The sequence below is a fragment of the Cannabis sativa genome, chromosome 5 (assembly GCF_029168945.1).
Source record: "Cannabis sativa cultivar Pink pepper isolate KNU-18-1 chromosome 5, ASM2916894v1, whole genome shotgun sequence".
Classification (NCBI taxonomy): domain Eukaryota; kingdom Viridiplantae; phylum Streptophyta; class Magnoliopsida; order Rosales; family Cannabaceae; genus Cannabis; species Cannabis sativa.
The window spans coordinates 35371424-35388641 of NC_083605.1; the positions used below are offsets into that span (position 1 = coordinate 35371424).

Here is a 17218-nt window from a genome sequence, read left to right on the forward strand (position 1 = left end):
TGGTCTGGATTGTGCTTGGGCAACATGCGCCCTTTTTGGCCATCTTTAGTCGTAAGGATTTCAATTCGCTTTTTTAAAGATGCGACTTGGGCCTTTAAGCTGTCCTCTTCCCCAAGTTGGTAAATCCCAGCTGGTCGATTTCTGTTGGTGCTTTCAGCAGCACTTGGACCAGTCCATGTGTGAGATTTTTCAGCAAGCTCAGTGAGAAACTCAAGAGCTTCTTCGAGTTCCTTTTGAAGGAACTCACTGTTGCACATCATTTCTACAAACGGGCGCTCACGACTTGTGAGGCCTTCATAGAAGTAGCTGACGATGCGCCAACTCTCGTACCTGTGGTGTGGACACTGACTTAAGAGATCTTTAAATCTCTCCCAGACTTGATAGAACGTTTCATTGTCTTTTTGGGAAAATATTGAGATTTGTCTTTTCAAACTGTTGGTCTTATGGACAGGAAAATATTTAACAAAAAATGTTTTGGTCATTTCTTCCCATGTTCCAATAGACCTAGATCTCAAAGAATACAACCAACTTTTAGGTTTATCCTTCAAGGAGAAGGGGAAAAACTTTAAGCGTGTAGCATCATTGATGGTTGCTCGGTCATAAAAAGTGTCAACAACTTCCTCAAACTCCCTAATATGCACGTATGGATTTTCATTTTCTATTCCATGAAAAGTTGGTAAAAGTTGAATAATGTCGGGTTTGACACCAAGACTGGGCATATTAGGTGGAAATATGAAGCGTGATGGTATGGAAGTTTGGGTGGGGTGAAGGTAATCATTAAGTGTTCTCTGTTGTATTTCATTATTATTATTCATTGCGAAAGGCTTACCGATTATCGTGTGAATGGGAGAAGGAGTAGTGGATGGATTGGACGAAGTTTCACTAGAAGTGGTTTCGTCAGAAGAAGATTTACTCATCCACTCTTTTTTTGCTTTTTTTTAATATATATTTTTTAAATTTTTTTTTGTTCAGTTTGTTCCGAGGTTACTTTGGAGGTTTTTAGAATAGTCCTTCACAATTTACTAGAACTCCCCGGGGTTACCAGGTAAGTGTGAAGGGTTCACTAACCTTTTCGACCAAAGACCTTTCTAAGCAAAAATAAGTTGTTTATTTTTGATAGAACAAGGTTGTTTTTGTTATAGTAAATAGCGAAAAAATGTAATATTACAATGATTAACACAAAAATGTTCCCAGGCCAATTGGAAAGGTTGCCAAGGTACCGCTTCGTCCCAACCTTGCCTAGACAAAACCGAGGTTCCCAGGTAAGGTGGAGGGTACACTAACACAAACCTTATTTAAAAACCAATCTTTCCAGACAAAACAATCTTGGTTTGTGTCATATAGAATATTACACCGTTGTACCAAATACTAAGCGTTTTATGAAGGAGTTTTTATAACTCACTTTTTTTTTTTTTTTTTGTATTTTATGATTTTTTTTAGAGGACTTAAATGCTATGAGTACTAAGAAAAAGATAAATAAAACACTAATGAAGAAAGAAAACAATAACTAAAAGATAATATAAACAATCACACTAAACAAAACTTAAAGTAAAAAAAGAAAAAAGGGAATAGACTTTCTTTTTTTCTTTTTTTTGTCAAGAAAAAGAAATTATACTTGTAAAACTAAATACAAGAAGATGTTAACTATTTTTTTTTGTATATTTTTTTTTTTCAAGAAATCATTTCTGATAAGGAAGATCGGATAAAACCGCAACCTTAGAGCATACTTTGAATTTTTGGTAATTTTTTTTTTACAAATATTTACACAACATAAGACAATATTCACAAGAAAATAAAATGTAACAAAAAAAAAGGTTACTAACCTCTTGATTGTTGATTTCACTAGCTTTCGAAAAATTATCTCCCCGGCAACGACGCCAAAATTTGTTTAACGCCCAAATGTGACTTCCACTAGCGGTGGTTGTAGTATAGATCGGGCGGTCGATTCCACAAGGAGGTGATTATGGACAAATGTGTTAGTAGAAAAATAAACACAAAAGGTTAATAAAAAGTAACCAAAAGAGTTTGAGGGTTTTTGTTTTGGTAATAAATATTAAAGGAAAGCAAATAAAGGTGTAATCAATAATAAAAGAGAGAAAGGCTTCAAGAATCATCCATATGCTTGTTTAGCTATTTTGTACCTTTGATTCACTAAGTTGACACAAATTATGTAACATTAAAGTTCATTATATTTTGAGTATACAAGTTCTTAAAAATAAAAGAAATAATTTAATCTTATGTAGAACCTAGAAATGACATTATACATCACGCAATAATGTAATAAAAGATTAAATATAAAACTAAACATCAATATTATATTTACTAAATAGTAACACATAGAAAAAGCATGACTAATCCTATACATTTTTAGTAAAAATAATGACAAAGAGATAAAGATGGAGATGGAGGTGATAGTGAAGAAAATGAACATTAATATTACTTTTATTAATTTTTAGACACATAGGAAGAGCATGACTAAACCTATATATCATTTAACAAAAAGTAAGTAAAAATGAACATAAAAGATAGAAATGAGCAATACTGCTATTACTATAATCACTAAATAAAAATATATAGAAAGAGCATGACTAAGTCTATATATATATACATATATATTGGGAAAAAATAGCATAAATAGTATAGATGGAAGAAGAACATAAAAATAAAAGTGGAGTATTAACTTGCATTACTCAAATAAATATTACAACAAAAAGTGAATCAAAGATACAAAAGGTCTTCCGGCGAATAATAGTTTTGTTAGACTCGAGATCCTCGACAAAGAACGCCACATCATCAGTTCCAGCGTAGTCGGCGGTGAACACAGACTCCCGAACTACCGATCTGTTACGACTTTTCATTCTTCGATCTCTGATACGGTGGCGGTGGAATCGTACGTAGTGGATGCTCCGCCGGGGCATATGGCGGAGGACACGTGTACTTTTGCGGACACCATTGTTAGATGCAACCTTCATTCTCTCGCTCAGATCGACGAGAATATCGCGAAATGATTGGCCATTAACAAGTCCAATATCTCAAGAGTAATTCTCCTTTTTCTCCCCCAATTTTAGCTATTTTTGCATTCAAAATTAAAGTAAATATATTTTATTATTATCATTAATTTATAAGTCAACTATATTTTTAGGCATAATTATTTAATTATTAATTTCTTTATTTATTAAGTTATTTCAATTTTTAATCATAATATATTTTTTCTTTAAGTAGTTATGCTATATATTTGTTTTATTTTTGTAAAATTTTAATTAAATATTATACATATATGTTTTGGTTGTGATCTATTTAGTATCTTTTAATTTAATTATAATAAATTTTTCATCTTTTTAGGTAAAATTTATGTTATTATTTATGATTTAGAATTAATTATGATAATTTTATGCTTATGATAAATTTTCATTGATTTAATTGTCTTTAACAGCTATTGTTTTTTTCTAAAAATAGAGAAATTTATTTATTGTAGAATTTTAAATTTTTATGTTGATGTACTACTATTTAATTTAATTTAATATTTTAGTCTATTATCTTTTACTTGCTTTAATATTTTTGTAATTTAATAGCTTTAATAAGTCTCATACTATTTTTATAATATATTTATATAGTAGGTTGTATAAGGCTAATTTTACTTAATAGGTTTTTGACTTTTATCTTTAATTATATATTTAATTTGATAATTTGATTGTAGTTTAATAGCTGTGTTAATTTTATCTCGTGATTGATTTGAGTTTTATTTTCATTATCTTATTTGATATTGATTATTATATATGATACTTTTTTAGGAAAAGATTTATCAAACTCATTAAATTACATTAAATTGAATTTATTTTTACATTATCATTTAATTTTTTCTTACCATTTATAATTTTGTGTAATATTTTAGATCTTCTTACTATTATTTTTCACTTAAAATATATTATTTTGTTTTGCATAAAGTTATTAATTTATAATGTCTTTTTGCATTCATTATCCATTATTTTTTAAAACCATAATTAAATTTTATTAAATTAATTATTTTTACCATAAATAAATGTATTCTATTTTAGTTGAGTTTTGTTTTAAAATTTTTTAAAATATTATATTATATATAAATATATATTTTGTGGGATATTTTAATTCTAATTAAGATGTTAATTACTCCTTGTTTTGACTATTATAGTATTAATATTTGTTTAAAAGTATATATGAGATCACATGAGTTTTTGCACTATTTTCTGATAGTTTTGATACTTTTTACGACTTTTGTGCCTTTTTTGGCTTTTTGTGCCATTTTATGGCTTGTCCCTATTTGTTTAGGGTGATTTTGTGGTTTGGTCAATTGGCAAGAGAAGTGATTCTGCTCATGATTTCTATTTCAACGACTTGTTCTTTTTTGACAGATAAGTATTTCAAGTTTAAGTCCTTACATTAAATATGGATTTGTTTACTATTGTTATTTCACATTATCTTTTCATTTTATTGTGTGGTAATAGAGTTTTATTTTGTTATTTTGTAGGTTATTTTGTGGAAGGCACCTACAATTACAGAGAATTGCGGATAATCCTAATTTTAAATTTAATTTGTTTGTTATAATTTTTCAACAGTCTTATATTAGGGTGCTAGTTTGTTGTTACTAGCCAAAGAGTAATACCTTTGGCTAGTTATTCTTAGAAATTCTGTTGATTTTTTAGTCTTTTAATATTGCTGAGAGTTAGAGTTATGAAGTGTGTGCTAATTTCTAATTTATTATATTATTTTATTTTGAAGATTGTCATTCTAATATAACTGTTCTTTTGTTTTGGTGTTACAATTTTTCAGTTTCGCCTGTCTCTAAAGACAACTAGTTAATAATGGGAAGGTATTTCTTCAATGTGATGTGGTGCTGTTTGATGACGTTATAGCTTTATTGTCTAAATTTCCGGGGGCAGTTTTGTCCCATGTGGCTCGAGATGAGAATTTTGCAGCGCATGGTTTGGCAAAGCATGCCCTTCGGTTAGACAATGAGCTATCTTGGTTCGAGGAGGTGCCGTCGCCGATTGTGGATTGCTGCTTTGATCATCTTGTGTGATTTTGATCACCGCGTCACAAAAAAAAAAAAAAAAAAAAAAAGATACAAAATAACCTCACTTTGCATATGGAATCATCCCTAACCTTCCAATGAAGATTAGGTCATTATGCTAATCATTCTCATAAAATTTCTAAAGATGAAAGATGAGAAGAAAAGTTGAGAGAATTTTGCTATAGTTTTTCTACACTAAAAATTACACACCAATAATTACTAAAATGAGCTCCTATTTATAAAGCCATAAAAGGACTAAAAATAAATAACTAAAAATTTAGGATTACAAAATAAATATTAAGATTAAATTTGACATTTCAAATCAAAAATAAAATTAATATTATTTTTGTTATCATTGTGATTTTGTCTTCTACTCTTTGGATTGAAGGTTGAGTGTGGAAGAGGAAAATAGGGTTGATGATGACCTAGACTTATCATCATTGCATCACATGCTTTGGAAGAGACAAAATTGATGATGAGCTTCATGGGCTACGCTTGACCTTTTGGGTTGGGTTGCTTTGGACTTCAACAAAAATGTCATTTTTCTTCATTTCTTTTCAACTTTGCTCCTTCCTCTTTCTTTCAACAAAAATACACTTTAATTCCTACAAGAAAGACATAAATTGAATCAAAATCAAATATTTTCAGTTATAAAATATATTACAATAATTTCATGAAATATCAATTAAAACTCAATTTATTTTATCATTTAAAATAAATAAAAGTGTATTTTAACCACTAATCACCTAGAGTAACCCATCATCTGAATTTGATACTTGACCAACTTTAGAACATCGCAGCTCTGGTGAGTCCTGAAATCAAACTTTTGCAGTGAGAAAGTGAAATAGAATGTATAGGAAGAAAAAGTGGGTTTGGTAACAAAAGAATAAAGATTTGGTGGTTAAGGGAGTGAGATTTATTTTTTATATAAAATAGAGGAGTGGAACATGTGAGGAAAAAAAATTATATTCTCTATGCTACACTCCACCAAATAATGTGTACACTTAATATCACACTCAATAATTGTTAAGAATTTAAGGAATGCATTGATGTCTGATTTTAGGGTGTTTATTATACAATTTCCCAATATAACATACCTTGTTTTATAAATAGTGATTTACTATAAAGCGCCCACTAATCATATGTTTTGACATCCAATTACCAAAACGCCCATATTTCTTTTTTGCTTTTACACACCAAAATGCCCTATTATGTGAAGCACATGACATGTTGGCGATTTTCCACAAGTTACCATTATCAGTTACAAGTTATAAATGAATAAAGTCAATCTTCCTTCATCTATCTCAAATTGACAAGTAATAAAAATATGGGCACCACATGTTGGACTATAAAACCTGTTTAGGATGGATATTTGGAAACACAACTCCAGATAGCTCAAATAGGGTTGCATGATTTCATGCAAAACTTGAATCATAATTAAAACATTCAAGAGGACTGTAGAATTTCATGTTTAACTTCACTAATCTAATGAACAAATCTGGATAATAAAACCTTTGGTGAGAAGAAAGGTAAGTAAACTGAACCCTTGTATAGAAGACTGACAGTTTATGTACAATGATGATGGTGGTGAAAAGGTCCTAAGAAATATATTTATTTATATATAACCCAAAAAATTTGCAGTATTTCTCTCTTTGAAATATACAAGGGAATGGAGAAGGTATAAGTAATTATTAACCACCTCCCTCTATACATAACTCTATTGAGAAAACTTAGTAAGAATCATCTAATTCAAGTGGAACAAAGCAAGTTTCACTTTAACTCCTATAGCCTTTCAGGTCCCAGCAGAATCCATGGTCAAAGCATAATTATGTTTTAGGCACAACAATTTGAAGGAGCTTCAGGACCCTGATCAATTTTAGGTGCGTGAAATAATCTATTTGCCATCCCGTGAAGGCTCAAAAAACTTTATAAGGTTGCCCAGACAAAATGCCAAATTCTGGCAGTTACCGAATAACAGTTCTCCCAAGAGATGATGCTCCGATTTCACTTTCTGTGTTCTGCAGATAAAAAATTGTTCACTAGTTAAATTTTTCCATTCTATGGTAGAGTCAATTAGTAGAGAGCTACAAACATTATGCAGTTCAAAAATTTAGCACAACACTAAGGTGGCGTTTGATAGGTAATGAAATAAAATGGAAACAATTTTCATTTTATTCTATTTCTTTGTTTGTATATTAAAGTATTGGAATGTCATTCCAATAGAATGGCGGAATGGCCCTTCCACCAATGACTATTCCATTTTGAAAGGAAATGAAAAACCATTCTAATGCATAATAAGAAAAAATTTAATAATTTTTTTATTAATTTTTTTATGCATTTCAAATTTTATTCCATTTCATTCTTTTTCTTATTCTCATTCCTATTCCTATGTTTTCATTCCTACCAACCAAACGCCACCTTATGACAGGACTACTTTTTTCTTGAATGTTGACCAAGGGAGTCAAGAATGGAGAAAACAGGTCTCAAGAACAATGTACTTGAGAAATATAAAGCTATAGATGCAATTAAGAATAGAATTTATTTCAGTTCTCTTCATCTTCTCAAGCATTATTTACCTGGGATTTAGGAGAAGGGAATACGTTCCAAAATCTAAGTGTTTCATCCCCTGCTCCTGTGACAATTGTCTGAAGAAGTACACGCAGAAATAGTTAAGAGATAAACAGGCATGCTTGGCTAGAGTTTGAAAAGCTACAAAAATTTGAAAATTTAAACTGAAAGCACAAACCTGTCCATCGGGTGAAATGGCAAGATACAAAACTCTGTATGAATGGCCAGTTAGAGTGGCCAACTGCATATCCAGAACAGAGTAAAAAATTAGAAACTAGTAGCACCGGATGAGGTTTGTTATATGAAAATGTAGTTACAGACTTTCATACCTTCGACATGGTTGGATATCTCCAAACTATAATTTGGTTCTGTGAGTATCCATGGGTGCTGACAAGCTCATTCACATTTTTAGACCACACAAGATTGCACACCTGCAAAGTTCAAGGATATTTTAAGGCAAGTTTCACACTTGATCTAACAGTATCGAAGATATGATTATGAATCACATAGGTTTTTCAGACATGGACGAATTATTATAATTTATTTTTTTAAAAAAAAAACAAAAGAGTACCAGATGTCAGATACTGGACCACCATGGGCTACTTAACAAAGGAATCCATGGTACTCACAAAATGCATATCAAGTAAATTTTACTTCCAATATTGACTATCAACAATAACTTGCTTTAATAGTCCATACAAGTTTCCAAATAAATCAAAAGAGGCTTGAGTATAGCCAAAGTCAATAAGTAACCTGACTTCCGGTGTCCATGCAACTCAAGTGTGAGTTAGTGGTGGTGTTCCAAAATCGAATACATCTGTCTGCAGTTCCTCCACCTGATGCCAGAAGGCCATGAAGATGGGGAGACCATGCAATAGCTTTCACGGCGGCTGTATGCTCACAGTATTTCAACACTGGTTGAGTTGAATGTTGATTCCAGACAAATAGCTGTACATCAATGATCAATAAGATATGAGTCAAAAATTAAATATAATTAACAAAGTTACTGTATCCACAGAAAAAGAAAAGCACACATTTTTTTTAAATGAATAGAATCACATACCCGATTATCATTTCCACCTGATGCTAACTCGCGGTTATCATATGACCACTTTAATCCACAAACCTGAAAGACAAATAATTCGCCATCAAGCTGGGTTATCAACAGTAAAGATAGTACATACAATTTATAATATAACATGAAGACTAGACAAGTTAAAGGCAAAAATAAAGATTTATGGTTAAACATGGAAGTTTAATCAAGCTGAAGATGAGGAGTCTGACCTCTGATTTGTGTCCAGAAAGTTTACTAACAAAATCTTCTTGCGCACGTATATCTCGGAGAAGAATACTCTTGTCTCGGCTACCAGAAGACAGCATAGTTGAACTCCAGGCCAAGGCCCCAACCCGCAATCTATGGCCCTCCATATTTCTAACCTTCCTACAGCGAGATGCATCCCAAATCTATATAGAAGATGACAAATGCATCCGGGAAAGTTTACAAGACATCAAATAATCTAATTATACAAATGTCGAAAAACTAATAGAAGCATAAGCTCATAAACATATCAAGATTAACTCAGGACTGGGCCAAGCCTAATTTAGAATCAAGTACTGATTTTAGAATTTCTTCTTGTTCGGATGAGCACAGTGATAAGATGTGAATTATCGTTAGTATGATTCACTGTTTCATCCTCTAGAAAAACCCAATGCAACTCTTCACATAGTTTTCATTATCAGCTATTCAAACTTAAATTTATAAAATCATAGTTTCCTATAATTGTTCTAACTGGATAGTCATTCTACATACTAGTTCTATAATCTTGTTGCTGGTTGGATTCACGAACTCTTCTCTGTTGACAGGTTGAAACTCCCACATCGATAATTTCCAACAATTATATAACGATCTGTTGAATAAGAAAGATCTCAAACCTGGACTTTTCCCTTGCTAGTACCAACAGCAAGATGCGTTCCACGCTGAGCCCAGCCCACTGAGCAGACACTGTCATCCATCCCCAAATCACATAACTTAGTTACCTGTAAAACAATAATAATGAATGAAGCAGACAAAAGAAGTTTTCATATATTGCATTTTTGCATTATAACAACAGAACCCACCTTGCTACTGCAGGCATTCCATAAGTAAACACAGTTACCCAATCCAACAGCCAACACATTGTTGGGAGACCAATCCACAAGATTCAGATAAAAGTCGTCTTGCAATGCAGGGGCATCCAGTACCTACCCAAACCACAAAAACATTCCATAAAACCCCAAATATATCTAAAAAGCACATCACTTCTGATCAAATCAGAAAAACAAAATCCCAAATATTCACCCATTCACCTTATATGGTGACCTGGGAACCTTCCTAGGAGTCTTAACAGGGCTATGATTAACTCCAGGAACCGCATCATCGAACCCAAACGGTGAGAGCGAATGCATTGATTGGCGAGTCTCGGTCTTATATCGGAATATATTCCGGCTAGGCGGGCTCATCAGCAAGCTCCGCTTCTCCGGTGTAGCAGGAGCCACGACTCCTCCTGAATCTGGCCCAAAAAGCGCTGTCCGCAGAAGAGTAGTATAGGCGCTAGATTGGTCCTCCCGGCCCTCGGAAGGAGAATTAGCCGACGGTGAGATATCAAATAGAGCAAAGTTCGAACCAGATCTACTGGGTATAAACCTATCAGAATAAATAGTACGAGACGGTGATTGGGAATGGTTCGAGTTAATCATACGGTCGATTTGGCGAGATGGAGTTAGGGTTTCGAGAGCAAGAGAGGTCCGAGTCATGGTGGAAGGAAGATTAATCTGCGAAGAGGAAGAATTAAGGCTTCTGATAGGCGATTGGTTGCTAAGCGGTGCTACAGTAGTAGGTTCCTCCATGGAGGAACAGCAAAATAGATCGAGGGAGAGAGAGAATGAGAGATGTGAGATTGTGATGTGATGAAGAAGATTTAGATTAGATGAAAAGAGAGGAGAACCGAACCAGATGCTGTCAATTTTCCCGGGAAATCTAGTAAAGGTGCTACAGTTAATTTTCCCGGGAAAATTACCTGACTTTTGTGGTGTGCCCTAATGAAAGAATGAGTCATAATAAGGCTTAGGCTGCAGGAAAACACAGTTGCTCTCTCTTTTATTTTATATCTTTGGTTTACTTGGTAAATTTTAATTAAATTTAAATTATAAAACACATCATTATTATTATTTTTTTTATATATATATAGTTATTATTTTGTTTTGTCAGTTTTTAATTAATTTTAAATTTTGTTTGCATCTCGATTACTTATTCTAGCATCAATTATTGTATTTTTTAATAAGCAAATAAATAATTAATTTTTTTAATGAATAAATAAATAAATTATTGATTATTTAACTACCTTCAAATGCAAGGGATGTTCTTTTGTTCTATCTTTAATTAAATGGTAGGTATAAATAATTATTTCACATGTAATTTGATTTGAGTTCTTAACCTATAGATCGTGTGTAAGGTAGTGGGGTGAGTAGAAATTATATATTTATATATGAATTTATATGTAAGTCCAGGCTATAATTCCTTCTCTGTAATCTGTATTTTTTTTTTTTTTTACATTTATTTAATTAAGTTATGTTTTCTCAATTTTTGAAGGGATGCTTCCCAAAATAGTTTATATATATTTATTACATTATTGATAACTTGCTTCCCAAAATAGTTACATGCCCTTTTATGGGTCCTATACATAATTTTAGAGTATTTTACACTTTAGGATCTGAATTATTATGCTACTTTTACTGTTTTGGTCATCAAAGTTTTAATATATATACATATAAATAAATTAAGAAAGAAAAAATCAGTACAATCAATGCTACAAAAGGAAAGTCATATTTACTAACACAGCAGAAATAACCATTAGAAGAACATTTCCATTCTCCAAAATAAATCTTCTTTTACCAATTTGTAGAAATTACATTGGCAAAAATTTAAGATTTAACTTTTTTGTGGCATAATTTAGGGTTACAGATTTTATTTTATTTTTTTTTTGTTCTTTTTACATTTGTATAGAGTTTTCTATGCCATATTATTGTAATTAAGTTTTCAAATACCATATTGTTTGGGAGCTAACATAAAATGTATTATATTTTTTACCTATTGATAGGTATAATAATTTATAGTCAATTTAATCAAATGACATAAATTAACTCTTAAAAATTACATCATAATTAATAATTTTTTATTTAAAATTAATTTTAAATATTAATAACTAGATCCAACTAACAATATTCCAAAGCTAACTCCAAACATATATTTTTTCTTATTTATTTATATTATAATTTTTTATAAGTTTAATTTATTATTTTTTAATTTTAAATTTATATATTATTTTTATTTTCTACTCGACAATAATTATAGCTAAAAAAGTACAAAACATTCAAGTTATTTAATTTTAAAATAATCAATACAAATATAACCAACAATATAATTATGATGTAAGTTGTAAACTTCTCTTACATCAACTATAATCTCATAAGTTCAATCATTTATAAAAACATAATTTTTTTTATTTTTAATTTAAGTTTTTTAATTAATTTAAAAATTTATTTTTTTTTCTAAACAACAATTTACATGTTTTTAATATTTTTTTATTAATATGGAACAATTTTTATATTATAATAATTTAAAGTTTTTAATTATTGTGGTGGGAAGTTTTTAATTTTTCTTTCTTAATATCTATTGACGATTTTATTACATATATTATATTAGTGAACAATAAAATAACATATGCAATAATAACAAAAATGAAAAGTTATGATTATATGAAATTGAATAATATATTTTGTCAAAGAAAAAATAGATAATAAATAGATAAAAAAATTGCACTGAGAAAATATTTGAATAGTCTCATTTAAATTTAATAGTGTACGGCAACTTTGGATGCTACTCTTATAAAAACGTGATTTATTTATTTTTATGTATTTTTAATTTAACTTTTAAATTAATAATTTGGTTTTTTTTAAAAAAAAATAATAATACTATATGGAATATTTCTTATACTATAAAAATTTAAAGTTTGAAATTATCGTGGTGGAAGTCTTACATTGTTCATTGTTAATATATATTGATGGTTGTATTATATAAAGAATAAAATAACACATGCATTAATAAATTTTATCCAAATGAAAATTTATTGCTCTTTGACAAAAAAAATATGCATAATAAATAGATAGAAAGTTTTACACTAGAAAAAATCTGAATGATCTCGATTACCGTTCATCTTATCCAAATTTGATCTCAACCTAAGGGTGAGTTGTTGCCTGGTTGGTAGGAGACAACAACCTGATAGAGAAACTTGTTGGATACTTATATTAAATGATTGATATATGCTTTACCGGTATATATATTTTAACAAGGTAAATGGTTCAACGGGCAGTTGTTTCTTTAGTTCCCACAACCCCGACAATGACATGTTCAATCCAGGCCCACTAAATTAGTTCAGGATTCCACAAGACTTGGTCTTTATAATTTATTTTTAATTTGAGATTTATTTTAATTAATAAAATTATTTTAAATCTCTATGATAGTATATTAATTGATCTTGTTAATATGAGATAATTCATATATAAAATATTTTTTCTCAAATTTTACAATTGTTGTGGACAATAAAATAAGATATGCAATAAGACATTAATTTATCATTCAAATGTAATAGTTTATAAAAATAATTAAAGTAAAGAATTAATTCTATATCTAAATTTTTTAAATATATTGAACATTATAAACTTAAAAAGTAAATTAATTAATATAATATGATAAAATTTTGAAATTATTAAATTAGTTGAAATCTTAAATTAAATATAAATAAAGAAAAAGATAAAAAAAAAAAATATTGCTTCTAAAGGTTGAACTCGTGACGTTTTAATTGTTTTAAGAGTACTTATATTGGTTGTTGTTTGGAATTTCTCCCAAAATACGTGGCAGTTCAAGAAAGAGTTAGGTTGCAATAGGATCCACACTACAGGATGTGCCATCTTAATAGCCCCGGAGCTTAATGTTACAAAGGAATAATGACAAAATGATCATCTTTGGGAGGTACTTGATAACTCTAAGATTTAGAGTTATTTTTTATATCTTTAAACTTGAATTTTAAGCTAAATAATAGAGTAATTAGTGTCTATATTATGTAATTGTGTTTAGTTTGTTGCGTTTTTATAATAAATGGAAGTGTGTGTGTGTTAGTAAGTGTTAAATAAACTTATGTTGTTGTTTTTATGTGTATTAAGCAGAAAAAAAAAATGCAGAAATGGGTATTTGGAAATGTTTGGGACAAGAAGGAAAAAGAGCAGAAAAAGGATTATTGCTGACTGTCATTGCTATAGCAATCATCGCGTAGCAATTGACCAGCCCAGTAAGTGTATTTTGGCAGAAAGTCCAGCTGGCATTAATGAAGAATAAAAGGTGCTTAGGTGGCGAAAATGTGGACAATGACTCAACTAATATGTGGAAAATGAAGGGCAAGTGGACTATGACTTGGATTTCCAATTAGGGTAAACTTTAGTACCCTAATTGGGGAGCAACAACGAGGGAGGACATTAGAAAAGGGTGGTTGCACTTGAAAAAAAAAAAGGAGTACGAATTTTTTCAGATCTAAGTACAGAAAAAAAAAAAAAAAAAAAAAGAGAGAGAGAGAAAGGAGAGGGTACAAAGAATAGAAGAAGAAGAAGACTAAGAAGAAGTAGGAGAGGGCAACCTACAAAGAGAAGATTTGAGCTCACCAACTCATTTCTCTTGCTCTCCTCTTCCATTTTGTATCATTTTCTACTCTTTAATATTCTCTTAAACTCCATGACTCTATTATTTTCTGGTTTGATGTTGTTAATTTTAGCTATGAACTAAAAACTTTGAGATTTGGGTGGTTATGAACCCTTGTATGAACTAGTGTTTTGATTTGAAATGAATGAGTAGTCTTGTCTTTGCTCAATTAGATGTGATGAAATGTTAAGTGAATGTTAAATTTTTGGCCAGCTTTAACATTTAGTAAGCTAGATCTTACTTAGAAAAGTAAGACCTAGTTGAACCCCTCTAATTGATGCATGATTTTTACCCCTATTTTAGGTATTAATTAGTAGTGGAATAGGCATATTTTGCTACCATGCATAACTAAAGATTTGATGTTATATTGGACTATTTGTGATCTGATCTGGTGTAGGAATGCATTGTTGAGATTATGAATGGTATATTACAAGTTTTGGAAAAAGCTTGCTGGTTTTTCTTAAAATCTGTTAACTCTGCCAGGATTGTTGAGCCATTGATGGGTCATTGCTGTATCAACTGGAACATATAAGTGGAAATTAACTACCAAGTCTATTTTCCAAATATGAAATTATCACCACTTTAATTACTTTTGGCTTCTTATTTTTAGTTTATTTAGCTTAAAATATTACTTCTCAACTCTAGAATTTAGGTTAAGAATTTTTTCTCTTGAATTAATTAGTTACTTTGCTTTATTTTTATTTGAAATTTTTGAATTGCCTTTAGTTGATTTTGCATTATTTAGTAAAAAGTCCATGTGGAGACGAACTTTGATTACTTATCATTGTATTACTTGTTTGTGATTGTGTACAATTGCGTAATTATAAATCTTAATACCCCAGGAGCTTAATGTTACAAAGGAATAATGACAAAATGATCATCTCTGGGAGGTACTGACTGGACAACAGGTGAATTCAACCCGAAGAAAGGTGCAGGAGGATAGGCGAAGTAGACACACTGCTCGAGGCTAAAAACATTGTATATGCGTTTAATGCGACATGTGAAAGAGCATCTGACACCTTACACTGAACAGGGGTGCTTAAGGGTTTAAACCCATAGTTCTCTAATTTCACGAGACCCCATACATCAATTGATGTCTGCATATATGAATTGTCTAATTATAAATAAGAGATGAGTCAAGTCTCTCCAAACACTTATAGATAACCCAAATACATCATAAAAGTAGGTAATTGTGCCCTAAGATCAGATTTGAGAAATTTTGCAAAGCATGGTTCAAACAAACACGATAATAGCGGCTTTTTTACCACCACAATGAGCCTATAAATACCCTAATGATGTATAGAAAAGGGGATCGATCAGGAAATTTTTCGTAAAAAAAATACTCTCATTAATGCCACAACCATGTAAAATCTTCTCTTCTAACATTCATTAATTCCTTCACACAGCTCTAATTATGGGTTGTCAAAAATCTCGGTCAATATTTTAGTGTTTTCATTGAGAACTATATGAAGTTTGCTTTAATAAAAAATCATAAATAACCTCGAAGTACGATGGTGATGAAAAGGAACACTTCGCGTCCACAATAACCTAACGACCCAAAAGACCCAGAAGAAAAAGAGGCAGCGTCTAGGGTGGACGCTAAAGGAGAGGGAGACACTAGTGACCCCGAGGATACAAATCAAGAAGAATATGAAGAATACGATGAAGACCATTACATAGAATTAGTTGAGCTAAGGCAAAAGGCTACTGACCATGAGGTTGAGTTGGTAGAGCAAAAAGAGCAAAATAAGAGAATGCAAGAAATATTAATTGCCATGAAAAAAACAATGGAAAATGCAGGCATCCAAGTGGATCCAACTACAGTCACATCTGTACAAGAAAAGATTGGGGAGAGCCCTCTCAGCCCAAAGGAGCCAAAAATAAAAGAATAGGGAGCCTAGTCCCACAGGTACCCTTCAAAAAGGCCTGCCCCAAAGGGGAATCCCATGCCTGTGCCTAAAAATAACAAAAAGGCCCAGGATCCACAGAAAGTTTGCTCTGATCTCCCGAAAGGGAAAGGTCCACTAGAGGGTAGGTTTCCTAAAGGGAAAACTGGCCCAGGACCGTGGAGATCAGAGAAGCATGTCCGTGCATCAAGAGTCAGGGAAACAAAGGGGGTCCACTAGGAAAGATTCCCCGGTCAAAGAGGGTAGTTCTATAATGTGCATGCTCAAAACTAAAGAAAAGTCATCAAAACTTAAAAAGATAGACTCTAGGGTTCTTACCTTCGGATTTCACCTCTTGAATCTCGCTATAACACCTCTGAATTGTTAAGCAAGACTTTGGTATCTTGATGGTTCTCCTTGGGTTTGAATAGGGTGAAAAAAGGTGAAGAAAAATGGGACTTTTCTTTCTTTTTCTTAATTTGATTAATTTAATAATCAATAAAAGACAAATCAAGCCAAGTGACTAAGTAGCCAGCTGCCAACTAAGAAAATTAATCACTAATCCCTTAAATTAAATACCTAAAATACCCTTACATAAAAGCTTAGTTAATAAAATGGCTTAAGGGTAAAATGGTCCAATAACATAACCCTGCCTAATCCTGATATTCCAAACATCAACTTATAAATATCCCACTAAATATAAAGATTCTAACTAACCCATGTGACTAAATTGGTCATCTGTCCCATTTTTTATCGTCGTCGAGTAAAAATATAAAAATTATAAATTTTCCATATAACATAGATAATACACTTAGGTGGCATTTGGTTGGGAGGAATGAAAATATATGAATAAGAATAGGAATGAGAATTGGAAAAGGAATGGAGTAGAATAAAATTTAAAATGCATAAAAAAAATTATTAAATTTTTTT

General features: G+C 31.0%; 1 protein-coding gene and 1 non-coding gene across 2 annotated transcripts; one reads left to right on the forward strand and one right to left on the reverse strand.

Moving 5' to 3' along the window:
• Window positions 1–328: 328 nt before the first annotated feature.
• On the forward strand, window positions 329–434 carry LOC115718237 (small nucleolar RNA R71). Its single transcript, XR_004011821.1, has one exon. It is a non-coding gene; the product is annotated as a small nucleolar RNA R71 (small nucleolar RNA).
• Window positions 435–6577: 6143 nt separating this feature from the next.
• Window positions 6578–10761, reverse strand: LOC115716983 (B-type cell cycle switch protein ccs52A). Its single transcript, XM_030645908.2, has 10 exons — window positions 9962–10761; window positions 9734–9856; window positions 9548–9652; window positions 8900–9079; window positions 8679–8741; window positions 8369–8563; window positions 7945–8046; window positions 7794–7856; window positions 7624–7692; window positions 6578–7065 (listed from the first exon to the last, which is right to left on the reverse strand). Exons 1-10 carry the CDS (start codon window positions 10499–10501, stop codon window positions 7012–7014), a joined length of 1494 nt encoding a protein of 497 aa, XP_030501768.2. The 5' UTR covers window positions 10502–10761; the 3' UTR covers window positions 6578–7011.
• Between the last annotated feature and the right edge of the window lie 6457 nt (window positions 10762–17218).

Excerpts from the sequence above, each read along its gene's own strand:
- LOC115716983 (XM_030645908.2), bottom strand. The coding sequence starts at position 10,501 with ATGGAGGAACCTACTACTGTAGCACCGCTTAGCAACCAATCGCCTATC. Across the intron at positions 9,653-9,733 it reads GGAATGCCTGCAGTAGCAAG|GTAACTAAGTTATGTGATTT; the intron begins GTGGGTTCTGTT and ends ATTGTTTTACAG. Across the intron at positions 9,080-9,547 it reads CTAGCAAGGGAAAAGTCCAG|ATTTGGGATGCATCTCGCTG; the intron begins GTTTGAGATCTT and ends TCTTCTATATAG.